The sequence below is a fragment of the Oncorhynchus keta genome, chromosome 30 (genome assembly GCF_023373465.1).
Source record: "Oncorhynchus keta strain PuntledgeMale-10-30-2019 chromosome 30, Oket_V2, whole genome shotgun sequence".
Lineage (NCBI taxonomy): Eukaryota > Metazoa > Chordata > Actinopteri > Salmoniformes > Salmonidae > Oncorhynchus > Oncorhynchus keta.
The window spans coordinates 38,599,192-38,626,741 of NC_068450.1; the positions used below are offsets into that span (position 1 = coordinate 38,599,192).

The window sequence follows — 27,550 nt, forward strand, 5'->3', positions numbered from 1 at the left end:
ATTAAGGTAGGTCCCTCGCCGTTTCGTTACGTTTGGTCTGTTTGCTCCATTTGGTTCTTAAACGGTAACCGGTTTCCGTAATGAATACCCGTCCCCACTAAAAACACTGTGCGGTGTTGTTGATCTCAAACCAGCTGGTTGTGTTGCTTTATCGGAATGACAATGTAGGATATGTTTTCAATAAACGTTTTAAAGGCACTATAACCTTGGTTCAAATATGCTCATTTGATATTTTAAAGTCTACTGCATCAGGCTGGATACAACACTACTAATGGAAGATGTTAATGAATTCCGGGACGAAGTCATTCCGGTTAAACCCAATCCAGTACTCGAAAAATGTATTGTGTTCAAAGTTTACAAGAGGAGATGGTTCATTCTGTTCGTGTTGTGCTTGCTAAATTGCTCAAACTCCATAGTAAGTGGCTTTAATTATCATTTGCTGTCTCATACATTAACTTGGCTGTAATCTGTCAATAAATCCATGGTGTGATTTTGTAACTTTTTGTAGCAATGTAAAACTCACTGTGACTCAGATTGTTACAACGTTAAACCAATGTTATAATCTCCCTTTCTCTGATTGCTACAATGTTACACCAATGTAATAATCTATAGGGCTCAGATTGCTACAATGTTACAACAATTATTATGTAGCAATCTCTATGGCTCTATTACTACATTGTTTTAAAAGGTAAATTAACTGGAGAAGCATGTGACACTGACATGTAGGCTATAGGTTACTTTTGAAAAGTCTGACCTCTTTCTATTGTTTGTGATCCTGATAATATGGTATATTATGTGATTCCCTACTGCCACATTTGATAAATGAACTAGTGTAGCCTACAGCCATATGGCGTAGTTTATAGCAACAATGTATGCTATTCTGTTCTTCTGAAATAGACTACATTTACTTCATATCATGTTTCTTTAGACCTGTCTATAATAAATAATGGATTTATTGTGATGGTATAGGCTATATTACATTAATTTATTAGACTTTTTAAAATGTAGATGTTCTCGAGCAGCATTATGTTCAGGAATTTCCCCAATTGGATTGATTGTTCGTACCCCCCAGGGCAATTGAACTGATTCCAGAGGCTGATCCAAAACACCCCCGGCAGAGAAGAGGTATTCGGAGTGGACTCCTAATCCCGACTCAGTAGGCGCGCTCACCACCCACCGCTTCCGAGTATATTACTCTATAATGTTCAGTCTCTGGATAATAAAGTTGACAGCTCAGGGCGAGGATCTCCTTCCAGAGAGACATCAGGGATTGTAACATACTTTGTTTCACGGAAACATGGCTCTCTCTGGATATACTGTCGGAGTCCATACAGCCAGTTGGGTTCTCAGTTCATTGCGCAGACAAGAATAAAGATCTCTCCGGGAAGAAGAAGGGTATATGTTTCATGATTAACTACTCATGGTGTGATTGTGATAACATACATAAACTCAAATTATTTTGTTCACCCGACCTAGAATACCTCACAATCAAATGATGACCACATTACCTCCCAAGAGAATTCTCTTCGGTTTTAGTCACAGCCGTGTATATTCCCCCTCAAGCAGTTAACACAACAGCCCTCAAATACTTACACTGGACTCTATGCAAACTGGAAACCACATATCCTGATACCACTTTTATACTAGCCAGGGATTTTAACAAAGCTAATCTGAGGAAAACGCTACCAAGGTTCTACCAGCACATTGATTGTAGCACTCGCTCTGAGAAAACATTGGACCACTGCTACTCAACTTTTCGAAATGCCTACAGGGCCATCCCCCACCCTCCCTTCGGCAAATCTGATCACAACTCTATTTTGGTCCTCCCTTCCTATATGCAGAAACTCAAACAGGAAGTACCCGTGCTATGGACTATTCAATGCTGGTCAGACCAATCGGAATCCATGGTTCAAGATTGTTTTGATCATGGGACTGGGATATGTTCTGGGTAGCCTCTGAGAATAACATCAACGAATACATGTATACGGTGAATGAGTTTGTCAGAAAATGTATAGGAGATGTACCCACTTTGACTATTAAAATCTACCCAAACCAGAAACCGTGGATAGATGGCAGCAATCGCGCAAAACTGAAAGCGACACCGACGTCTTGCTTCCGGACAAGCTAAACACCTTTTTCACCTGCTTTGAGGATAACACAGTGCCAGCGACGCAGCTAGCTATTAAGGACAGTGGACTCTCCATCTCTGTAGCCGATGTGAGTAAGACATTTAAGCGTGTTAACCCTCGCAAGGCTGCTGGCCCAGACGGCATCCTTAGCTGCGTCCTCAGAGAATGTGCAGACCAGCTGGCTGGAGTGTTTACAGACATATTCAATCTCTCCCTATCCCAGTCTGCTTTCATGGACAAGAGGAATACCTATGTAAGAATGCTGTTTATTGACTATAGCTCAGCATTCAACACCATAGTACCCTCCAAGCTCATCATTATTTTTTAAATTTTATTTCACCTTTATTTAACCAGGTAGGCTAGTTGAGAACAAGTTCTCATTTGCAACTGCGACCTGGCCAAGATAAAGCATAGCAGTGTGAACAGACAACACAGAGTTACACATGGAGTAAACAATTAACAAGTCAATAACACAATAGAAAAAAAGGGGAGTCTATATACAATGTGTGCAAAAGGCATGAGGAGGTAGGCGAATAATTACAATTTTGCAGATTAACACTGGAGTGATAAATGATCAGATGGTCATGTACAGGTAGAGATATTGGTGTGCAAAAGAGCAGAAAAGTAAATAAATAAAAACAGTGTGGGGATGAGGTAGGTGAAAATGGGTGGGCTATTTACCAATAGACTATGTACAGCTGCAGCGATCGGTTAGCTGCTCAGATAGCTGATTTTTGAAGTTGGTGAGGGAGATAAAAGTCTCCAACTTCAGCGATTTTTGCCATTCGTTCCAGTCACAGGCAGCAGAGTACTGGAACGAAAGGCGGCCAAATGAGGTGTTGGCTTTAGGGATGATCAGTGAGATACACCTGCTGGAGTGCGTGCTACGGATGGGTGTTGCCATCGTGACCAGTGAACTGAGATAAGGCGGAGCTTTACCTAGCATGGACTTGTAGATGACCTGGAGCCAGTGGGTCTGGCGACGAATATATAGCGAGGGCCAGCCGACTAGAGCATAGAAGTCGCAGTGGTGGGTGGTATAAGGTGCTTTAGTGACAAAACGGATGGCACTGTGATAAACTGCATCCAGTTTGCTGAGTAGAGTGTTGGAAGCAATTTTGTAGATGACATTGCCGAAGTCGAGGATCGTTAGGATAGTCAGTTTTACTAGGGTAAGCTTGGCGGCGTGAGTGAAGGAGGCTTTGTTGCGGAATAGAAAGCCGACTCTTGATTTGATTTTCGATTGGAGATGTTTGATATGAGTCTGGAAGGAGAGTTTGCAGTCTAGCCAGACACCTAGGTACTTATAGATGTCCACATATTCAAGGTCGGAACCATCCAGGGTGGTGATGCGGGTGCAGGCAGCGATCGGTTGAAAAGCATGCATTTGGTTTTACTAGCGTTTAAGAGCAGTTGGAGGCCACGGAAGGAGTGTTGTATGGCATTGAAGCTCGTTTGGAGGTTAGATAGCACAGTGTCCAATGTCGGGCCGAAAGTATATAGAATGGTGTCGTCTGCGTAGAGGTGGATCAGGGAATTGCCTGCAGCAAGAGCAACATCATTGATATATACAGAGAAAAGAGTCGGCCCGAGAATTGAACCCTGTGGCACCCCCATAGAGACTGCCAGAGGACTGGACAGCATGCCCTCCGATTTGACACACTGAACTCTGTCTGCAAAGTAATTGGTGAACCAGGCAAGGCAGTCATCCGAAAAACCGAGGCTACTGAGTCTGCCGATAAGAATATGGTGATTGACAGAGTCGAAAGCCTTGGCAAGGTCGATGAAGACGGCTGCACAGTACTGTCTTTTATCGATGGCGTTTATGATATCGTTTAGTACCTTGAGTGTGGCTGAGGTGCACCCGTGACCGGCTCGGAAACCAGATTGCACAGCGGAGAAGGTACGGTGGGATTTGAGATGGTCAGTGACCTGTTTGTTGACTTGGCTTTCGAAGACCTTAGATAGGCAGGGCAGGATGGATATAGGTCTGTAACAGTTTGGGTCCAGGGTGTCTCCCCCTTTGAAGAGGGGGATGACTGCAGCAGCTTTCCAATCCTTGGGGATCTCAGACGATATGAAAGAGAGGTTGAACAGGCTGGTAATAGGGGTTGCGACAATGGCGGCGGATAGTTTCAGAAATAGAGGGTCCAGATTGTCAAGCCCAGCTGATTTATACAGGTCCAGGTTTTGCAGCTCTTTCAGAACATCTGCTATCTGGATTTGGGTAAAGGAGAACCTGGAGAGGCTTGGGAGATGAGGGCCCTGGGAGTGTGATGCAGGAAAATAACCTCTCACTCAACGTCAACAAAACAAAGGAGCTTATCGGGGATTTCAGGAAACAGCAGAGGGTTCCACCCTCTATCTATCTACATCGACAGGACCACAGTGGAGAAGGTGGAAAGCGTCCATTTCCTTGGCGTATACATCACTGAAAACTGAAATGGTCCACCCACACAGAAAGTGTGGTGAAGAAGGCGCAGCAGCGCCTCTTCAACCTCAGGAGGCAGAAGAAATTTGCTTGGCACCTAAAACCCTCACAAACTTTTACAGATGCACAATTGAGAGCATCCTGTCGGGTTTTATCACCGCCTGGTACAGCAACTGCACTGCCCACAACCTCAAGGCTCTCCAGAGGGTGGTGCGGTCTGCACAGCGCATCACCGGGGGCAGACTACCTGCCCTCCAGGATACCTACAGCACCCTATGTCACAGGAAGTCCTTCTATTCTATTCTACTGTATCTTGGTCTATGCCGCTCCAACATTGCTCGTCCAAATATTAATATGTTCTTAATTCCATTCCTTAACTTTAGATTTGTGTGTATTGTGTGTATTGTTTTGAAATGGTTCGATATTACTTGTTAGATATTACTGCACTGTTGGAGCTAGAAACACAAGCATGTCAATACACCTGCAATAACATCTGCTGAACATGTGTATGTGATCAATACAATTTCATTTAATTTGATTTGGACAGACTGCTGCAGATCCTAAATTAGTGTTTACCCTTCACTATGAAATACAGTAGCTTAGCAGCCTATAGTGACGTTTCAGGAGTCATCATGAACCCCTTCAGCATATCACTCATTGAGTCAAAATGCATTTGGTTCAGACTTCTACAAGGGTACTGTGAAGGTATCTGCCATATGGTGCACCCTAATATTTCAGAGAATTAAGCTAATGTACCCCTGGGGCTATTGCTTTAATAGGGGATGTGTGCCTTAGGGCAAATCATGCCTGACAATGTAAATTCGAAGCCCCATCTTCCACAGGTGATGATCCCAAGACACGGATTCATTCCTTCTATTCTTCCACTCTTCACCTCTAACTGAGCAGAACAATTCACACAAAAATGATAATATTGGAATGCAAAATGTATCAGGCTTTACTCCAACTTAACTGGCCAAGAGGGCGGACATACTTGGAATCCCGAGTGGCGCAGCGGTCTAAGGCAGTCCATCTCAGTGGTAGAGGTGTCACTACAGACCCGGGTTCGAGTCCAGGCTGTAACACAACTAGCTGTGATTGGGAGTCCTATAGGGTTTGGCCGGGGTAGACCGTCATAGTAAATAACACATTGTTCTTAACTGACTTGCCAATTTAAATAAATAAATAAAAAATCCTTCTGTACTTTATATATTAAAGTTTAATAACTAGTTTGGTGAAGTTCCCGACCAATTTGTTAGTTATTCTTCTGCCTGTTTAGCCTGGCTAACTGGCTGAGTAAGATGGTTAATGCAACCAAAACGACGAAGGCTAACAAGGCGGGTTCAGGTTCAAGACCATGCCCAAATAAATTAAACTCACATTTTGTTGTCTGGTATGTCTCAGAGCAGCACATGCTCTTGCTGCCCCTGCTAAACTTGTGTGTGAGATGAAGGGACAGTGTCAGTAACAGTGGCTTGCCCTGTTCCCAAGTCCATAGTGTGACCAGATTGCCTTGGCAAATTTGTACCTTTATTTAACTAGGCAGGTTAGTTAAGAACAAACTCTTATTTTCAATCACTAGGAACTGCCTTGTTCAGGGGCAGAACGACAGAGTTGTACCTTGTCAGCTCAGGGACTTGAACTTGCAACCTTTTGGTTTCTAGTCCAATGCTCTAATCACTAGGCTTCTCTGCCACCCCAAATGGGTAGAATTCTTAGGACTTCCTCTCACAGGAGCCTCGGCTGGGTCTGAGTTATGGGAACCATGGATGAATTGAGGCTTTGGTCAGATCAAATGCCTTGTCTGCCTGGGCTGAGGCATGTGAAAGCTGCCCTAGCTTAACCCGGTTTTCTTCTGCTAGCCGACCAGGGTACTGCTTTGGCCGTTACTTGAGCTCCTGTGCTCATAAAAGGCACTTAAACACGTTGTTTCTACCCCAAGTTACATTGTTTTCACGGGTGTCAAGTGTGTGTTGTCCTCCACATACGAGCTCAATAAAAAGAGTCCCTTTCCCACAGTCAGACACTTGGTTGTTGAGAATGGTGAACCCCCCCACATTTTGGTTTTATGCTGCTTCAGATGGCACATTGCGGGAGACTCGCTGTCTGTGTCGACCAATGGCGTGCATGCACAGTGTCACCCTGGATAATGCGAACATGTCAGAGGCCCGGTACATCCAGTATTTATTGGTTCCCAGAAAGGGCGGGACTTTGCACCCATTTTAGATCTGCGTGCCCTAAACAAGGACTTCAGGGTGTAAAAATTCAGAATGGTCACGAACAGCCGGTTGTTACAGGGCGCCCGGGCAATTGGGTCACCTCAATTGACCTGAAGGACACATACTTTCATGTGGCAATAATATCCCCCTCACAGGAAGTTCCTGAGGTTCCATTTCGAGACTGTGTAGCCTACGAGTGTCTGGGACTCAGGAAATTGGACTACCTGGATATTTGGCTGGTGGTAGCAGAGTCGAGGGAGCAGGCTGTGTTACACACATCCATGCTGGTTTCACATGTTCAGTCTCTTGAGTTTCATAGTGAATCAAGAGGATAGCTGTTTGACTCCATCTCAGCATGTTCCGTTTCTGGGTTTCAAGATAGACTTAAACGTTCTTGTCCCAGCAGAGGCAGTCTGGTTTCCGGTTTTGCTTGGCCTGATTTTGGCTGGGTCACATATTGCGTTTTCACCAGTGCCTGCGTCAATTGGGGATGATGGCTTCTATGATACCCATTGTTTCCCCCAGGCTGTTGCTGATGCAACCTTTTCAGCGGTGGGTGATAGGCACATGAACACATCGCGCCACCTAAATTGGTCACTCCGGGTGGCCCCGTTATTCCAATGGGCTTTGTTGTCGCTGGGGACCCCCATGGGATGAGTTATATCCCGCAAGGTGATCACGACAGATGCATCCCCTGAGGGCAGCTACATTTGGGGGTTGCTTGCATACATCAACAGACAGGGAAGGGTGCAGTCTCTAACCATCTTATCCTTGGCTCGCTCGCTACTGCTGTGGAGCAGTGCGCACTTTCCCTCACTCCGGGCGACGCATCCCCCCCGGGTGCCTCAATACAGGTGTGGATCTGCTATCCAGGGGTGCACCCGTTCTCTGGGATCTCCTAGATATGGGAAATGTTTGGCAAGGATGACGTAGATCTTTACTCATCATAAGAAAACGTGTGTTGTTGACTGGTTTTCTCGATAAGGGCTCTGGATGCTCCTTGACACATTTCCACCTGTGTACCTGATTCAGCCCACGCTGGAAATGGTGCATCTGGAGGGATTGTCATTGATCCTTGTGGCTCCCCGTTGGCCCAAACAACATTGGTTCACGGAGATCATTCTCCTTTTAGGCGGGGACCCGGATTCTAAACCTATTGCACCCGTTTGGGATTTGGCTTTGGTTTTGTATGTGCTCTGTGAGGCCCCCTTTGAACCAATGGAGTCATTGGATCTGAAATCCTCTCCTACAAGACCGCCCTGCTCGTGGCTTTGGCCTCAGCCAAATGTGTTGGAGATCCCCACATGTTATCCATTCACCCCTCTTGTATAAAGTTCACCCTTGTTGACTCTAAGGTGACGTTGCGTCCTATTGCACCCTTTGCTGCTAAGGTCATGACTATGTCCTACAGGTCTCTAGCTTTGAGCTATTTCCCTTTTCGCCTCCTCCATTTGCTTCTGAGGATCAGTGGAGGTTACATGCCCTGTATCCGTATGAGCGTTACGCCATGTTTACATACCCTACATTACTCATCTCATATGTATATACTGTACTCTATACCATCTACTGCATACTGCCATCTTGATGTAATAAATGTATCACTAGCCACTTTAAACAATGTCACTTTATATAATGTTTACATACCCTACATTACTCATCTCATATGTATATACTGTACTCTATACCATCTACTGCATCTTGCCTATGCCATTTGGCCATCACTCGTTCATATATTTTTATGTACATATTCTTATTCATTCCTTTACACTTGCGTGCATAAGGTAGTTGTTGTGAAATTGTTAGGTTAGATTACTTGTTAGATATTACTGCATGGTCGGAACTAGAAGCACAAGCATTTCACTACACTCACATTAACATCTGCTAACCATGTCTTATGTGACAAATACAATTTGATTTGATTTGTACATTGAGCGGCCTAGGGGTGTACGTTTGAGTGTCCAACTTTTTGTCTGTTTTGCTAATCCGGATAGTTTTAGGGGGCTTTCTAAACTGCATCTCGGGGGCTATTTCTCTGATCCGCTATGACAGCAAAAGGCAAGAATTACCTAACGGTGCACGTGCCCATTTCACCAGGGGTTTGGCAACGTCTTGGGCGTTGTTTAAAGGGTTGCCTTCAGGAGATATCTGTTCTACGGCGAGTTGGATTTCATTGCCCCCTGTGTAGCCAACTGTGTGGTTACCACTGGGTCAGGAGAGTGTCATTAAGCAGCATGCAGATTGCACAATACCCGGGTACCGCAGGTTTTCCTATCGGGTTGGAACTCTGAGTGGTCTGCCATTGGCAATTTCATTCGGTGCCCTGGGGTGTGATTTCATGTCCTCATAGATTTGTTGTACTGAATTGAGTGACTGAAAGGGAAGGTACAGTTATGACTATAACTACTGTTCCATGAAGGAGGGAAAGGAGGTACAGCACCTGTTCGGCCATGAACACCTGTTCGGCCAGTTCTGGGCACGGTGAAGAGCGGTACTGAATTGAAGGAATGAATTTGTGCCTTCATATTTGCGTGTTGTAGCTTAGACTTTACTTTAAATCATCTGAGGTTTTAGTGTTGTGCCCGCCATCGGTTGAGACACAACATGCTCTTGAGTAGGCTGGAATCTAGTGCTCAGAGGCAGATGAAATTCAAACTTTGTCTGGATAGGCCAGCAAATGAGACACGTCACTCCCTATGCAAATGTTGGGTGTGAAACCTGACACTTCAAGTAAGCTCCGCTGATTGAGAAGTAGTGGAAAGCAGACAATTGGGGCTTTCTGGCACTATAAGGTACTGGACCCTGCAACATTCACAGGGGGCTTTGTACACCAAAATGTAAGTTGGAACCGGTCCACAACCGCTCAAAGTCTCCTATATAAGGGACAACATCTAAGAGGTTAAAGTTAGGTTAATCTTTGAAGGAGAAGGCACAGGGGTCAAACTGTATATGGTTAACATGCTGTGATTGTATCGGCCTATCACTGTTTATTGGGCTGGGATGGTTGGTCTCTCTCCTCAGCATAGGAATTCTACATATTCATTATGACCAATGAATGCCAATATAAGTCATAGACTGTTCTCTCTGCTACCGCACGGCAAGCGGTACCGGAGCGCCGAGTCTAGGTCCAAGAGGCTTCTAAACAGCTTCTACCCACAAGCCATAAGACTCCTGAACAGCTAATTAAATGGCTAGCCAGACTATTTGCAAATAAGCCTATGTAAACACTCCATATTAGCCTCTGATTTGAATAGTCCGGCCTAAAGCTGGGTCATACGCTAGTGCCTTGTGAGTCATTGCTTCTGTTTTCACGTGACTTGGAGTTCCACAAGGCAAGGCTGTGGTTTACTTCCTGCTTAGTGATGTATCTTTTTATCACATGATCACATGTATACCAGTGTGTTGCGTTTGTCATGCAGTTTTGCAATATCTTCCTTGGGAAAGAGGTATTCAGTCCTTAATAGGACTTCCTGGTTAAATAAAGGTTCAATAGAATAAATCAAGCTTTACGTCTCATTGGTTGACATCTTGATTGGACTGGAATATTAACAGATGGTGTCCGATCAGACACTTTTGTGTCACTGCATTGTAACATTGGGCAGATAGAATGGAAATATCAGTGAAGAACATTTGTGTACAAGCAGCAAGTTGTAAATAATGTAATAACACATTTATTGTATATATAATCAAATGATCCTAAAACACCCTCTTCCTTTGTGTTTGTGCTTGTGTCCTCAGTTATGGCTGACCTTTGCTCCAGTGGCAGACCATTCAGCCCAGTTCATGGGTGTCACCCTGGACCAGATCAACTGGCTGTCCATGATCTACATGGTGGTGGCCATTCCTCTCAGCTTTGGGACCACATGGATGCTGGACACCTTAGGACTCCGGATCACAGTATGTACAGTCTGGTCAAGGTAGACCACACACAGGTCTCCTGACCTCAGTGGGACTTCATGGGCAAATCAAGGTTAAATGAATAAAACAGACCAGATTCCATTAAATCTGCCTTGCCTACAGTATCTCGCAGAATATTTGTTTACAACGCTGTGCACACACTGAAAACAAACCTGTGAGGGGAGTCTGTCCAGTGCTTGAAATGAAAGATACAGACTGTTCCTTTAAGATATGCATGAAATAAATATGCATGAAAGAGATATGATGAAAGAGATATGGATGAGAGGTGTAAGAGGGACATTCAGTAAAGTGTGAATGTTTGAGTTTGTCTGGAAAAATCTCAGATAGAAAGTGTGTGGGCTTTGGATATGAAGTCTGCTGTCAGTGATAGAGGAAGCTGCCCACATGCAGATGGCACTTTTTTTACTAAATCGTGCCCATTGTGACATTTTGCCTTTCTGACTGTTCTATAGCTGGTGCTGGGTTCCTGGCTTAACATGTTGGGAGCTGTGCTGCGTTTCGTGGGCATCATGAGGAACCTACCAAGTGCAGCCAATTTCCCCGTGGTGATGGGGGGCCAAACCCTATGTGCCCTGGCCCAGCCCCTGGTTATCTTCACTCCCACCAAGCTGGCAGCCCTCTGGTTCCCAGAGCACCAGCGGGCCACCGCCAATATGATAGCCTCCATGTGTGAGTGAGCTATGGTTGCTGTCCTGTCCACCACAGATTTCCCATCAGTTACTCTGCTAAAACTACCTGTGTCAAGTCAGCATTATTGGTTTAGTCACCACTTGCCATATGTGTTTTGAATTGCCAACTGCTCCTCTTTCTGTCAGCTTTCTGTCAGCTTTTCAGTCAGCTTTTCCGTCAGCCTCAGTCAGCTTTTCAGTCAGCTTTTCAGTCAGCTTTTCAGTCACAGGAACTGAGATCCCCTAAAAAGTAGGAAGAGAAAGTCCAAAATTTCTGTTCGTTTAAGCTCCAAACAAAGGACAATATCATGGCGGCATATTTGACATTTTTCGGTTGTGTTTCTCTATTTCTCCTTTCAGCAAATCCCCTTGGGATTCTCATTGCTAGCATCTTTTCCCCTATGATTGTGGGGACTACCAACAACATCCCTTTATTGGTGAGTTAAGGAAGAAATAGTAAAACAGATTGTCTTGACTTTAGAATGCATATATATTTATCACTACATTAATACTTTATCCGCATTCACTGATCTTCACAGCTGTTCATATATGCTGTACCAGCAGCCATTATCTGTCTCCTAGCAACAGTGGGGATCCGTGATAGTGCCCCCCCAACGCCCCCCTCAGCCAGTGCCGAAAGCTCCAACTCAGAGCCCTTCCTGGAGGGAATCAAGCTGGTGAGGAGTTATACACACAAAGAATGACAATACTGTACTAATAATATTTATAGTCCTTATCAACATTTAATTCACTCCTGATGGTACTGAGGTTCAGGCTCATTATACTTCATTTGAGAGGGGTAGCAGCATCCATATTGCATTGTATATTTGGTGTTTATTAGCAGATACTCTTCCTTTCTTACTCTCTGTCCAGCAAAATGAAGGCAGTTATACCATTTTAAAAACATTAACAATAGATTTCACAACACATTAAGTGTCTGCCTTTAGGCCCCGACTCTATTACCACATATCTACAACACAATATCCATGTGCACGTGTGTGTATAGTGTGTATGTATTCGTGTGTGTCTGTGCCTATGTTTTTGTTGCTTCCCAGTCCCCGCTGTTCCATAAGGTGTATTTCTATCTGTTTTTTAAATCAAATGTTACTGCTTGCATGAGTTACTTGATGTGGAATAGAGTTCCATGTAGTCATGGCTCTATGTGTAACGGCTCTCTTCTATCTCCTCCTCTGACGAAGAGGTAGAACATGGATCGGACCAAAATGCAGCGTGATGATGATTCATGATATTTTAATGAAGGAAAAACTATACATACAGAAACTACAAAAATAACTAAATGAAATAACGAAAACCGAAACAGCCCTATCTGGTGCAAACACAAAGACAGGAACAATCACCCACGAAACACTCACAGAATATGGCTGCCTAAATATGGCTCCCAATCAGAGACAACGATAATCACCTGACTCTGATTGAGAACCGCCTCAGGCAGCCATAGACTACGTAGACACCCCACAAAACCCCAAGACAAAAAACACACCACAATAACCCATGTCACACCCTGGCCTGACCAAATAAATAAAGAAATCACAAAATACTAAGACCAAGGCGTGATATTATGTAGTACTGTGAGCCTCCCATAGTCTGTTCTGGACTTGTGGACTGTGAAGAGACCTCTTGTGGCATGTCTTGTGGGGTATGCATGGGTGTCCGAGCTGTGTGCAAGTAGTTCAAATAGACACATCGGTACATTCAACATGTCAATACCTCTCACAAATACAAGTAGTGATGAAGTCAATCTCTCCTCCACTTTGAGCCAGGAGAGATTGACATTCATATTATTAATGTTAGCTCTCTGTGTACGTCCAAGGGCCAGCCGTGCTGCCCTGTTTTTAGCCAATTGCAAAAAAGTCCCTCTTTGTGGCACCTGACCACACGACTGAACAGTAGTCCAGGTGCAACAGAACTAGTGCCTGTAGGGCCTGCCTTGTTGATAGTGCTGTTAAGAAAGCAGAGCAGCACTTTATTATGGACAGACTTCTCCCCATCTTAGCTTTTGTTGTATCAATATGTTTTGACCATAACAGTTTACAATCCAGGGTTACGCCAAGCAGTTTAGTCACCTCAACTTGCTCAATTTCCACATTATTTATTACAACATTTAGTTGAGGTTTAGGGTTTAGTGAATGATTTTTCCCAAATACAATGCTTTTAGTTTTTGAAATATTTAGGAATAACTTATTCCTTGTCACCCATTCTGAAACTAACTGTAACTCTTTGTTAAGTGTTGCAGTCATTTCAGTCTCTGTAGTAGCTGATGTGTATAGTGTTGAGTCATCCGCATACATAGACATGACTGGCTTTACTCATGTCGTTAGTAAAATTGAAAAAAGTAAGGGGCCTAGACAGCTGCCCTGGGGAAATTCTGATTCTACCTGGATTATGTTGGAGAGGCTTCCATTAAAGAACAACCTCTGTGTTCTGTTTAGACAGGTAACTCTTTATCCACAATATAGCAGGGGGTGTAAAGTTTTTCCAGCAGAAGACTATGATCGATAATGTCAAAAGCTGCACTGAAGTCTAACAAATCAGCCCCCATAATCTTTTATCATCAATTTCTCTCAGCCAATCATCAGTCATTTGTGTAAGTGCTGTGCTTGTTGAATGTTCTTTCCTATAAGCGTGCTGAAAGTATTTTGTCAATTTGTTTAGTGTAAAATAGCATTATATCTAGTCAAACACAATTTTTACGAAGTGTTGGTAACAGGCTGATTGGTCGGCTACTTGAGCCAGTAAAGGGGGCTTTACTATTTTTAGGTAGTGGAATGACTAAGCCTGAGGGCACACACTTTCTATTAAGCTTAAATTGAAGAAAATATTGTCCGCTATTATCCTCAGTAATTTTCCATCCAAATTGTCAGACCCCGGTGGCATGTCATTGTTCATAGACAACAATACTTTTTTCACCTCTTCCGCCCTCACTTTACAGAATTCAAAATTACAGTACAGTACAGTTTCATAATTTGGTCAAATATAAATCAAATCAAATCACATCAAATTTTATTTGTCACATACACATGGTTAGCAGATGTTAATGCGAGTGTAGCGAAATGCTTGTGCTTCCAGTTCCGACAATGCAGTGATAACCAACAAGTAATCTAACTAACAATTCCAAAACTACTGTCTTATACACAGTGTAAGGGGATAAAGAATATGTACATAAGGATATATGAATGAGTGATGGTACAGAGCAGCATACAGTAGATGGTATCGAGTACAGTATATACATATGAGATGAGTATGTAGACAAAGTAAACAAAGTGGCATAGTTAAAGTGGCTAGTGATACATGTATTACATAAGGATGCAGTCGATGATGTAGAGTACAGTATATACGTATGCATATGAGATGAATAATGTAGGGTAAGTAACATTATATAAGGTAGCATTGTTTAAAGTGGCTAGTGATATATTTACATCATTTACCATCAATTCCCATTATTAAAGTGGCTGGAGTTGGGTCAATGTCAATGACAGTGTGTTGGCAGCAGCCACTCAATGTTAGTGGTGGCTGTTTAACAGTCTGATGGCCTTGAGATAGAAGCTGTTTTTCAGTCTCTCGGTCCCAGCTTTGATGCACCTGTACTGACCTCGCCTTCTGGATGATAGCGGGGTGAACAGGCAGTGGTTCGGGTGGTTGATGTCCTTGATGATCTTTATGGCCTTCCTGTAACATCGGGTGGTGTAGGTGTCCTGGAGGGCAGGTAGTTTGCCCCCAGTGATGCGTTGTGCAGACCTCACTACCCTCTGGAGAGCCTTACGGTTGAGTGCGGAGCAGTTGCCGTACCAGGCGGTGATACAGCCCGCCAGGATGCTCTCGATTGTGCATCTGTAGAAGTTTGTGAGTGCTTTTGGTGACAAGCCGCATTTCTTCAGCCTCCTGAGGTTGAAGAGGCGCTGCTGCGCCTTCTTCACGACGCTGTCAGTGTGAGTGGACCAATTCAGTTTGTCTGTGATGTGTATGCCGAGGAACTTAAAACTTGCTACCCTCTCCACTACTGTTCCATCGATGTGGATAGGGGGGTGTTCCCTCTGCTGTTTCCTGAAGTCCACAATCATCTCCTTAGTTTTGTTGACGTTGAGTGTGAGGTTATTTTCCAGACACCACACTCCGAGGGCCCTCACCTCCTCCCTGTAGGCCGTCTCGTCGTTGTTGGTAATCAAGCCTACCACTGTTGTGTCGTCCGCAAACTTGATGATTGAGTTGGAGGCGTGCGTGGCCACGCAGTCGTGGGTGAACAGGGAGTACAGGAGAGGGCTCAGAACGCACCCTTGTGGGGCCCCCGTGTTGAGGATCAGCGGGGAGGAGATGTTGTTGCCTACCCTCACCACCTGGGGGCGGCCCGTCAGGAAGTCCAGTACCCAGTTGCACAGGGCGGGGTCGAGACCCAGGGTGTTGAATGCCGAGCTGTAGTCGATGAACAGCATTCTCACATATGTATTCCTCTTGTCCAGGTGGGTTAGGGCAGTGTGCAGTGTGGTTGAGATTGCATCGTCTGTGGACCTATTTGGGCGGTAAGCAAATTGGAGTAGGTCTAGGGTGTCAGGTAGGGTGGAGGTGATATGGTCCTTGACTAGTCTCTCAAAGCACTTCATGATGACGGAAGTGAGTGCTACGGGGCGGTAGTCGTTTAGCTCAGTTACCTTAGCTTTCTTGGGAACAGGAACAATGGTGGCCCTCTTGAAGCATGTGGGAACAGCAGACTGATATAGGGATTGATTGAATATGTCCGTAAACACACCGGCCAGCTGGTCTGCGCATGCTCTGAGGGTGCGGCTGGGGATGCCGTCTGGGCCTGCAGCCTTGCGAGGGTTAACACGTTTAAATGTCTTACTCACCTCGGCTGCAGTGAAGGAGAGACCGCATGTTTTCATTGCAGGCCGTGTCAGTGGCACTGTATTGTCCTCAAAGCGGGCAAAAAAGTTATTTCGTCTGCCTGGGAGCAAGACATCCTGGTCCGTGACTGGGCTGGGTTTCTTCTTGTAGTCCGTGATTGACTGTAGACCCTGCCACATGCCATCCTGTGTCTGAGCCATTGAATTGAGATTCCACTTTGTCTCTGTACTGACGCTTAGCTTGTGTAATAGCCTTGCGGAGGGAATAGCTGCATTGTTTATATTCGGACATGTTACCAGACACCTTGCCCTGATTAAAAGCAGTGGTTCGCGCTTTCAGTTTCACGCGAATGCTGCCATCAATCCACGGTTTCTGGTTAGGGAATGTTTTTATCGTTGCTATGGGAACGACATCTTCAACGCACGTTCTAATGAACTCGCACACCGAATCAGCGTATTCGTCAATATTTTTATCTGACGCAATACGAAACATGTCCCAGTCCACGTGATGGAAGCAGTCTTGGAGTGTGGAGTCAGCTTGGTCTGACCAGCGTTGGACAGACCTCAGCGTGGGAGCCTCTTGTTTTAGTTTCTGCCTGTAGGCAGGGATCAGCAAAATGGAGTCGTGGTCAGCTTTTCCGAAAGGGGGGCGGGGCAGGGCCTTATATGCGTCGCGGAAGTTAGAGTAACAATGATCCAAGGTTTTACCACCCCTGGTTGCGCAATCGATATGCTGATAAAATTTAGGGAGTCTTGTTTTCAGATTAGCTTTGTTAAAATCCCCAGCTACAATGAATGCAGCCTCCGGATAAATGGTTTCCAGTTTGCAAAGAGTTAAATAAAGTTTGTTCAGAGCCATCGATGTGTCTGCTTGGGGGGGATATATACGGCTGTGATTATAATCGAAGAGAATTCTCTTGGAAGATAATGCGGTCTACATTTGATTGTGTGGAATTCTAAATCAGGTGAACAGAAGGATTTGAGTTCCTGTATGTTTCCTTCATCACACCATGTCTCGTTAGTCATGAGGCATACGCCCCCGCCACTCTTCTTACCAGAAAGATGTTTGTTTCTGTCGGCGCGATGCGTGGAGAAACCCGTTGGCTGCACCGCATCGGATAGCGTCTTCCCAGTGAGCCATGTTTCGGTGAAGCAGAGGACGTTGCAGTCTCTGATGTCCCTCTGGAATGCCACCCTTGCTCGGATTTCGTCAACCTTGTTGTCAAGAGACTGGACATTGGCAAGAAGAATGCTAGGTAGTGGTGCGCGATGTGCCCTTTTTCGGAGTATGACCAGAAGACCGCCTCGTTTCCCTCTTTTTCGGAGTCGTTTTCTTGGGTCGCTGCATGCGATCCATTCCGTTGTCCTGTTTGTAAGGCAGAACACAGGATCCGCGTCGCGGAAAACATATTCTTGGTCGTACTGATGGTGAGTTGACGCTGATCTTATATTCAGTAGTTCTTCTCGACTGTATGCAATGAAACCTAAGATGACCTGGGGTACTAATGTAAGAAATAACACGTAAAAAAAACAAAAAACTGCATAGTTTCCTAGGAACGCGAAGCGAGGCGGCCATCTCTGTCGGCGCCGGAAGTTCAAATATATTTGGCTGTGCAGTGTCAGCAGTTCTTGCTGGCATGTCATGCCTAAGTTTGCTAATCTTGTCAATGAAAAATCATTATCAGTGGGTTTTGTGATGAATGTGTCAAGCCTTGGTCGTTGTATTTTGTGTTTTCATTATATATTTGGTCAGGCCAGGGTGTGACATGGGTTTATGTTATTGTATTTACGTATTGGGGTTTGTTGTATATTTGGGATCGCGGCTGATTAGGGGTGTTGTATAGGCTTGGCTGCCTGAGGCGGTTCTCAATCAGAGTCAGGTGATTCTCGTTGTCTCTGATTGGGAACCGTATTTAGGTAGCCTGAGTTTCGCTTTGTATTTCGTGGGTGATTGTTCCTGTCTCTGTGTAGTTTCACCAGATAGGCTGTAATTAGATTTCACGTTCCGTTTGTTGTTTTTGTATTTGTATAGTTATTTCATGTATCGCTTTCTTCATTAAAGACATGAGTAACCACCACGCTGCATTTCGGTCCGACTCTCTTTCTATAAACGAAGAACGCCGTTACAGAATGAGCCATCTGATTCAATGAATGATGGAACTGAGTTTGCCTTTTTGCACAAAATGTAATTTAAGGTGCTTCAAAGCATTTTACTATCATTCATTATGTCATTTATATTTGTTTCATAGTGTAGTTTCTTCTTATTTTTAATTCAGTTTAGTCACAAGATGTCTCAATTTGCAGTACGTTTGCCAATCGGTTGTGCAGCCAGACTTATTTGCCATTCTTTTTGCCTCATCCCTCTCAACCATACATTTTTAAATTCCTCATCAATCCAGGTGGATTTAACAGTTTTTACATCCATTTTCTTCATGGGTGCATGCTTATTAGTAACTGGGATAAGCAATTTCATAAATGTGTCAAGTGCAGCATCTGGTTGCTCTTCATTGCACACCACGGACCAACAAATATTTTTTTACATCAATCAACGTAGGAATCCCCCGCAAAACGTATTGTATGACCTCTTATACACTATATTAGGCCCAGCCTTTGGAACTTTGGTTTTCCTAGATATGGCTACTATATTGTGATCATTATATCCGATATGATTTGGATACTGCTTGAAATTTCTGCAAATTTCTGCAGCATTGAATGATCCCTGATGGCTATCTTCTAACAGGAGCATCTGTAACCCACTGTAACCTGTGCCTGTCTGCCTCCTGTTCCTTTGTAGCTCCTGAGGAACAAGGCCTACATGATTCTCCTGCTGTGTTTCGGCTCGGGGATCGCTGTGTTCACCTGCTTCTCTACACTGTTGGAGCAGATTATGTGTGTCCGAGGGTACACTAATGTAAGCAAACATCAATGATCCCAAAGGACCAACAAGATTAGTTTTTCCATGCAAAATATGAAAAAATATGTCCCATGAATTGGTTTCCTGAACAATATTTTCAATGTGTGTTGTTGTTGCAGGACTTTGCAGGACTGTGCGGAGGTCTCTTCATCGTGTTCGGTATAGTCGGAGCTGGCTTCCTGGGTCTCTACGTTGACAAGACCAAGAAGTTCACTGAGGTTACCAAGGTCAACATGAGCCTCTCAGCACTGGCCTGCATTGCCTTCTCAGTGGTGAGTTGGGATCAAACCTCAGGGTTATCAGTTTAGTACCTCATGAATAGGTGTGATGATGAAACAGTGACGCATGTTCCAAACTAAGGTTTGGGGTGGAAGAAAACAGCATATATTTTCAGTTTTTCTTCTTTTAAGGTATCAAATCAAAATGAATTGGTCACATACGTGTTAAGCAGATGTTATTGCGGGTGTAGCGAAATGCTTGTGTTTCTAGCTCCGACTGCAGTAATATCTAACAAGTAATACTTAACAATTTGACAACATACAGCTTATACTCACAAATCTAAGTAAAGGAATGGAATTAAGAATATATAAATGTATGGACAAGGAATGTCAGAGCGGCAAAGACTAAGATACAGTAAAATAGAATACATTATATACATATGAGATGAGTAATGCAAAATATGTAAACATTACTAAAGTGACTAGTGTTCCATTTATTTAAATGGCCAGTGATTTAAAGTCTATAGGCAGCAGCCTCTAATGTGCTAGCGATGGCTATTTAACAGTCTGATGGCCTTGAGATAGAAGCTGTTTTTCAGTCTCTCGGTCCCAGCTTTGATGCACCTGTACTGACCTAGCCTTCTTGATGATAGCATGATGAACAGGCAGTGGCTCGGGTGGTTGTTGTCCTTGATGATCTTTTTGGCCTCCCTGTGACATGGGTGCTGTAGGTGTCCTGGAGGGCAAGTTGTTTGCCCCCGGTGATGCGTTGGGCAGACCAAACCACCCTCTGGATTTGCTGGTGGTGCAGTTGCAGTACCAGGCGGTGATACTCTCCAGTACCAGGCAACAGGATGCTCTCAATTGTGAATCTGTAAAAGTTTGTGCGGTGCCACTCAAATGTATTCCACCTCCTGAGGTTGAAGAGGCGCCGTTGCGCCTTCTTCACCACACTGTCTTTGTGGGTGGACCATTTCAGTGTGTCAGTGATGTGTACGCCGAGGAACTTGGATCTTTACACCTTCTCCACTGCTGTCCTGTTGATAAGGATAATAAGGGGGTGCTCCCTCTGCTGTTTCCTGGAGTCCACGATCATCTCCTTTGTTTTGTTGACGTTGAATGAGAGGTTATATTCCTGGCGCCACACTCCGGGAGCCCTCACCTCCTCCCTGTAGGCTGTATTGTTAGTGTTGGTAATCAAGCCTACTACTGTTGTGTTGTCTGCAAACTTGATGAGTGAGTTGGAGGCATGCGTAGCCACGCAGTCATGGGTGAAAATGGAGCACAGGAGGGGGCTGAGCACACACCCTTGTGGGGCCCCAGTGTTGAGGATCAGCGAAGTGGAGGTGTTGTTTTCTACCTTCACCACCTGGGGAGGTGGTCTGTCAGGAAGTTAGGACCCAGTTGAACAGGGCAGGGTTCTGACACAGGGCCTCAAGCTTAATGATGAGCTTGGTGGGTACTATGGTGTTGAATGCTGAGCTATAGTCAATGAACAGCATTCTTACATAGGTATTCCTCTTGTCCAGATGGGATAGGACAATGTTCAGTGTGATGGCGATTGCATCGTCTGTGGATCTATTCCGGCGGTAAGCAAATTGAAATGGGTCTAGGGTGACAGGTAAGGTAGAGGTGATATAATCCTTGACTAGTCTCTTAAAGCATTTCATGATGACAGAATTGACTGCTATGGGTCGATAGTAATTTAGTTCGGTTACCTTTGCTTTCTTGGGTACAGGAACAATGGTGGACATCTTGAAGCATTTGGGGACAGCAGACTGGGATAGGGAGAGATAGAATATGTCTGTAAGCACTCCAGACAGCTGGTCTGCGCATGCTCTGATGACGGGGCTGGGGATACTGTCTGGACTGGCAGCCTTGCGAGGGCTAACACACTTAAATGTCTTAAACACTTCAGCCACGGAGAAGCAGAGCCCACATTCCTTGGTAGCGGGCCGAGTCGGTGGCACTGCGTTACCCTCAAAGCGGGCGAAGAAGGTGTTTAGCTTGTCCGGAATCAAGACGATGGTGTCTGCGACGTGGCTGATTTTCCTTTTGTAGTCCGTGATTGTCTGTAGACCCTGCCACATACGTACGTTTCGTGTCTGAGCTGTTGAATTGCAACTCCACTTTGTCTCTGTACTAAAATTTTGCCTGTTTGATTGCCTTACGGAGGGAATAACTACACTGTTTGTATTCTGCCTTATTCCCAGTCACCTTGCCATATTTCAAAATGCAGTGGTTCGCGCTTTCAGTTTTGTGCGAATTATGCCTTCTATTCACGGTTTCTGGTTAGTGTAGGTTTTAATAGTCACAGTCACAGTCACACATTTGAGTTTCTGCCTATAGGAAGGGAGGAGCAAAATGGAGTCATGGTAAGATTTGCCGAAGGAGGGCGGGGGAGGGCCTTGTAGGCATCCCGGAAGTTGGAGTAGAAGTGGTCGAGTGCTTTAGCAGCGCGAGTACTACAGTCTATGTGTTGATAGAGCTTCAACATTATTTTTCTAAAATTTGCTTGGTTAAAATCCCCAACTGCAATAAATGTTGCCTCGGGATATGTGGTTTCCAGTTTGCATAAAGTCCTGTGAAGTTCTTTGAGGGCCGTTGTGATATTGGCTTGAAGGGGAATATACACGGCTGTGACTATAACCGAAGATAATTCTATTGGGCGATAATACGGTCAGCATTTGATTGTGAGGTATTCTAGGTCGGGTAAACAATCACACCATGAGTCTCTAAACACCACCGCACATCTTCTTCTTCCCGGAGAGATATTTATTCGTGTCTGCGCAGTCAACTGAGAACCCAGCTGGCTGGACTTCCCCATACAGTATATCCCGAGAGAGATGTTGTAATCCCTGATGTCTCTCTGGAAAGAAATCCTCGCTTTGAGCTCATCAACTTTATTATCCAGAGACTGAACATTAGCGAACTAGAAGACCACTCCGAGTACCTCTCCTCTGCCGGCGGTGTTTTGGGTCGGACTCTGGAATCAGTTAAATTGCCCTGGGGGGTGCGAACAAAGGATTCTCTTTGGGAAAGTCATATTCCTGGTTGTAATGCTGGTAGTGCTGGTGAGTTACCGCCGCTCTGATATTCAGTAGTTCTTCCCGGCTGTATGTAATAACACAAAAAAATGTGTGGTCTAATAATGTAATAAATAATACATTAAAAAACGAAATGCTGCACATTTTCCTATGAGCTAGAAGCACAGCAGCCCTCTCTGTTGGTACCATTATCCTCTTTACAATCTTCTATTTTTACCAAGCAGTTTTGTGTGTAACACCTTCTCATCCTTGTGTGTGTGTGTGTGTGTTTCCCCCTACCAGGTATCTCAGATGCGGAATCAGGGAATAGCCGTGGCCGTTGCTTGTTCGCTCTTCGGCTTTTTCGGCTTCTCCATTTACCCGGTTGCCATGGAGTTGTCTGTGGAGTGCTCCTACCCAGTTGGGGAGGCCACCTCAGCAGGCCTGATATTTATATCAGGGTACATCTGTCTGATACACTGTTTCATACAAGAAGAACATAGACAAAAGAGCAAGAGTGTGAATAAAGGGCTATGTGTTAACAAGAATGTGCTTGTTTTTGTTTTTTCAGACAGATCCAGTCAGTTATCTATATACTGCTTCTTCAGGGGTTGACCAAACCAATGGCCGACTCGCCCTTCTCTACCTGTTCTGTAGGAGGGGATGCGGCCTTGAGTTGGAGGGGTAAGTCAAGAACTACCATATGTATCGGAGGGATTAAAATAGTATATGAATGCTAATTGAGGTATGGTTGCCCACCATTACATTTCTGCAGGCAATTACAGCTATTGTTTGTTTTGTTAGCAGGTAAGACTTTGCATCTGTATGAAAATAACACAAGATGCATGTGGCAGACCGAAATGTTGGCTGAAACGGCATCCTAGACAACACATGCTTTGCCACAGCTAACAAAATAAAGTACCCGTCAAAAGTTTGGACACAACTCATTCCAGGGTTTTTCTTTATTTTCACAATTTTCTACATTGTAGAATAATAGTGAAGGCATCAAAACTGTGAAATAACACATGGAATCATGTAGTAACCAAAAAAAGTGTTAGGTAGAGGTGGTATACAGAAGATAGACCTATTTGGTAAAAGACCAAGTCCCTATTATAGAAAGAACAGCTCAAATAAGCAAAGAGAAACAACAGTCCATCATTACTTTGAGACATGAAGGTCAGTCAATTTGGAACTTTGATGAAACTGATGATGAAACTAGCTCTCATGAGGACCGCCACAGGAAAGGAAGACCCAGAGTTACCTCTGCTGCAGAGGATAAGTTCATTAGAGTTACCAGCCTCAGAAATTGCAGCCCAAATAAATGCTTCACAGAGTTCAAGTAACAGACACAGCTCAACAAATCAAATCAAATCAAATGTTATTGGTCACATACACATGGTTAGCAGATGTTAATGCGAGTTTAGCGAAATACTTGTGCTTCTAGTTCCGACCGTGCAGTAATATCTAACAAGTAATATAACAATTTCACAACATCTACCTTATACACACAAGTGTAAAGGAATGAATAAGAATATGTACATAAAAATGCATGGATGAGCGATAGCTGAACGGCATAGGCAAGATGCAGTAGATGGTATAGAGTACAGTATATACATATGAGATGAGTAATGTAGGGTATGTAAACATTATATAAAGTGGCATTGTTTGAAGTGACTAGTGATACATTTTTTTTTACATCCAATGTTTAATTATTAAAGTGGCTAGAGATTTGAGTCAGTATGTTGGCAGCAGCCACTCAATGTTAGTGATGGCTGTTTAACAGTCTGATGGCCTTGAGATAGAAGCTGTTTTTCAGTCTCTCAGTCCCAGCTTTGATGCACTTGTACTGATCTCGCCTTCTGGTTGTTGTCCTTGATGATCTTTTTGACCTTCCTGTGACGCGTTGTGATGCGTTGTGCAGACCTCACTTCCCTCTGGAGAGCCTTACGGTTGTGGGCGGAGCAGTTGCCGTACCAGGCAGTGATACAGCCCGACAGGATGCTCTCAATTGTGCATCTGTAAAAGTCCGTGAGTGTTTTTGGTGACAAGCCAAATTTCTTCAGCCTCCTGAGGTTGAAGAGACGCTGCTGCGCCTTCTTCACCACGCTGTCTGTGTGGGTAGACCATTTCAGTTTGTTCGTAATGTGTACGCCGAGGAACTTAAAACTTTCCACCTTCTCCACTACTATCCCGTCAATGTGGATAGGGGGGTGCTCCCTCTGCTGTTTCCTGAAGTCCACAATCATCTCCTTTGTTTTGTTGACGTTGAGTGTGAGGTTATTTTCCTGACACCATACTTTGAGGGCCCTCACTTCCTCCCTGTAGGCCGTCTCGTCGTTGTTGGTAATCAAGCCTACTAGTGTAGTGTCGTCTCCAAACTTGATGATTGAGTTGGAGGCGTGCATGGCCACGCAGTCACGGGTGAACAGGGAGTACAGGAGAGGGCTGAGCATGCACCCTTGTGGGGCCCCAGTGTTTAGGATCAGCGGGGTGGAGGTTGTTTCCTATACTCACCACCTGGGGGCGGCCCGTCAGAAAGTCCAGGACCCAGTTGCACAGGGCGGGTCGAGGCCCAAGGTCTCGAGCTTAATGACAAGTTTGGGGGGTACTATGGTGTTAACTGCTGAGCTGTAATCGATGAACAACATTCTTACATAAGTATTCCTCTTGTCCAGATGGGTTAGGGCAGTGTGCAGTGTGATTGAGATTGCATCGTCTGTGGACCTATTGGGGCGGTAAGCAAATTGGAGTGGGTCTAGTGTGTCAGGTAGGGTGGAGGTGACATGATCCTTGACTAGTCACTCAAAGCACTTCATGATGACGGAAGTGAGTGATAGTCGTTTTGCTCAGTTACCTTAGCTTTCTTGGCAACAGGAACAGTGGTGGCTCTCTTGAAGCATGTGGGAAGAGCAGGCTGGGATAGGGATTGATTGAATATGTCCGTAAACACACCAGCCAGCTACTGTGCTCATTCTCTGAGGATGAGTCTAGGAATGCCGTCTGGGCCGGCAGCCTTGCGAGGGTTAACATGTTTAAATGTTTTACTCACGTTGGCTGCGGTGAAGGAGAGCCCGCAGGTTTTGGTAGCGGGCCGTGTCAGTCGCACTGTATTGTGGCACTGTATTGTGGCACTGTTAAGAGGAGACTGTGTGAATCAGGCCTTCACGGTCGAATTGCTGCAAAAAAAACACTGCTAAAGGACACCAATAAGAAGAAGATACTTGCTTGGGCTAAGAAACACGAGCAATGGACATTAGACCGGCGGAAATCTGTCCTTTGGGCTGATGAGTCCAAATTTGGTTCCAAACGCCGTGTCTTTGTGAGACGCAAAGTAGGTGAACGGATGATCTCCGCATGTGTGGTTCCCTCCGTGAAGCATGGAGGAGGAGGTGTGATGGTGTGGGGCTGCTTTGCTGGTGACACTGTCAGGGATTTATTTAGAATTCAAGGCAAACATAACCAGTATGACTACCACAGCATTCTGCAGTGATACGCCATCACATCTTGTTTACATTTTGTGGGACTATAATTTATTTTTCAACAGGACAATGACACAACACATCTCCAGGCTGTCTAAGGGCTATTTGACCAAGAAGGAGAGTGATGGGAGTGCTGCATCAGATGACCTAGCCTCCACAATCACTTGACCTCAACCCAATTGAGATGGTTTGGGATGAGTTGGACTGCAGAGTGAAGGAAAAGCAGCCAACAAGTGCTCAGCATATGTGGGAACTCCTTCAAGACTGTTGGAAAGGCATTCCAGGTGAAGCTGGTTGAGAGAATTCCAAGAGTGTGCAAAGCTGTCATCGAGGCAAAGGGTGGCTACTTTGAAGAATCTCAAATATAAATTATATTTTGATTTGTTTAACACTTTTTGGGGGACTACATAATTCCATATGTGTTATGTCATAGTTTTGATGTCGTCACTATAATTGTACAATGTTGAAAATAGTAAACATTAATAAAAACCCTTGAATGAGTAGGTGTGTCCAAACTTTTGCCTGGTACTGTTGCAAATACATTATTTCCATTGAAATTGAGGGGACAGGTGCCCTGACAAGCTATAGTTTATTTTACAACAAATACATAAAAAAATATTGCCCTCCAAAAATAAATTACGTGCCCAAGGCCAAAACACAGTGATGCCGGAGGTTATGTTCAGTTAAGTTGCCACTCTTATTTCTAAATATAACATAATGAAATCCTCTGGGGACTTGATAAAGAGGAACAAGTCTGTATTGTTATTGTCTGGTGCTTTGCAGTGGCTCTAGCAGCGTTATTCTCTCGAAAACACACACACTGTGATTAGTTCCTGTAGAAATGTCTGAAAATGTCTTAGCTCCAGTCATTGACTTGTCTTTTTCTGTGTACGTCTCCACAGTGCCCATGCTGGTGATGGCAGGCCTGTTCAGTGTCTTTACCTGCTGCTTCGTTATCTTCTTCCACACGAAGTACAGGAGACTGGATGCTGAGGCACAGGCTGGTGGAAAAAAGCCAACTCTGGCAACCTGTGACAGCACATCAAACTCTGACCAAAAGTAGGAACAGGTCAGGGGTTAACTGAACTGCTTTGAGATCACTAGCATAATTTCAGAAGCACAGAATGTAACTGAAAGGTCATTTCTACCTTTGCTATACTGCTTCATTCTCTCGTCCCAAGTGAATGATTACAGTTTTGACAATAGCGATATTTAATATTGCTTAAACGGTGGTGGTAAACAGTGATCATAAGTTACTCGATTTGAAACGGGGCTTTCCTTTTATACAGGTATGCTCTAAGATGAATAGCATCTTATGCACCGCACAGTCTGTACTGATGCGGAGCAGAGGTCATTTCGGCTCGGTCTGTTAAGTTGGACATTAAATGTATGATGCAAAAGTAATCCAATATCTGAATTGACTGAAATTTCAACGGAATTAAACTGTGATGGTGGTGGACATGTATGCTTGTGGGGTGTACAGACTAGTTCATAAAATAATATTCCAGGTATTTGAATGATGGCACATTTTTTTTGTCAGTACCAAATTCTTTTACACATTCAATTGTGTAAATTTGGTATTTTAAACTACTCCTGTAAATATACTTTATAGTCAAATAAACCACCATGTCAGTCATTGGTTTAATTCACTTCTAAATACATACAACTTAGTGAATTGTCAAAACACTCATTTCTCCT

The 27,550-nt window shown here is 44.3% G+C and overlaps 1 protein-coding gene across 1 annotated transcript; it reads left to right on the plus strand.

Moving 5' to 3' along the window:
- The first annotated feature begins 67 nt into the window (after nucleotides 1-67).
- LOC118363545 (solute carrier family 49 member A3-like) lies at nucleotides 68-27,488 on the plus strand. The gene is made up of 10 exons (XM_035744514.1): nucleotides 68-415; nucleotides 10,512-10,670; nucleotides 11,144-11,360; nucleotides 11,720-11,796; nucleotides 11,899-12,036; nucleotides 19,010-19,126; nucleotides 19,249-19,401; nucleotides 22,677-22,834; nucleotides 22,945-23,057; nucleotides 26,755-27,488. The coding sequence occupies exons 1-10, from the start codon at nucleotides 272-274 to the stop codon at nucleotides 26,913-26,915; spliced, it is 1,437 nt and encodes a 478-aa protein (XP_035600407.1). The 5' UTR covers nucleotides 68-271; the 3' UTR covers nucleotides 26,916-27,488.
- The last annotated feature ends 62 nt before the right edge of the window (nucleotides 27,489-27,550 follow it).

Bases quoted from the DNA above. Each gene is read 5' to 3' on its own strand.
- LOC118363545 (XM_035744514.1), top strand. From the start codon at position 272: ATGGAAGATGTTAATGAATTCCGGGACGAAGTCATTCCGGTTAAACCC. The intron at 11,797-11,898 runs GTGAGTTAAGGA...TGATCTTCACAG, and splicing joins CCAACAACATCCCTTTATTG to CTGTTCATATATGCTGTACC. The intron at 19,402-22,676 runs GTGAGTTGGGAT...TCCCCCTACCAG, and splicing joins CCTGCATTGCCTTCTCAGTG to GTATCTCAGATGCGGAATCA.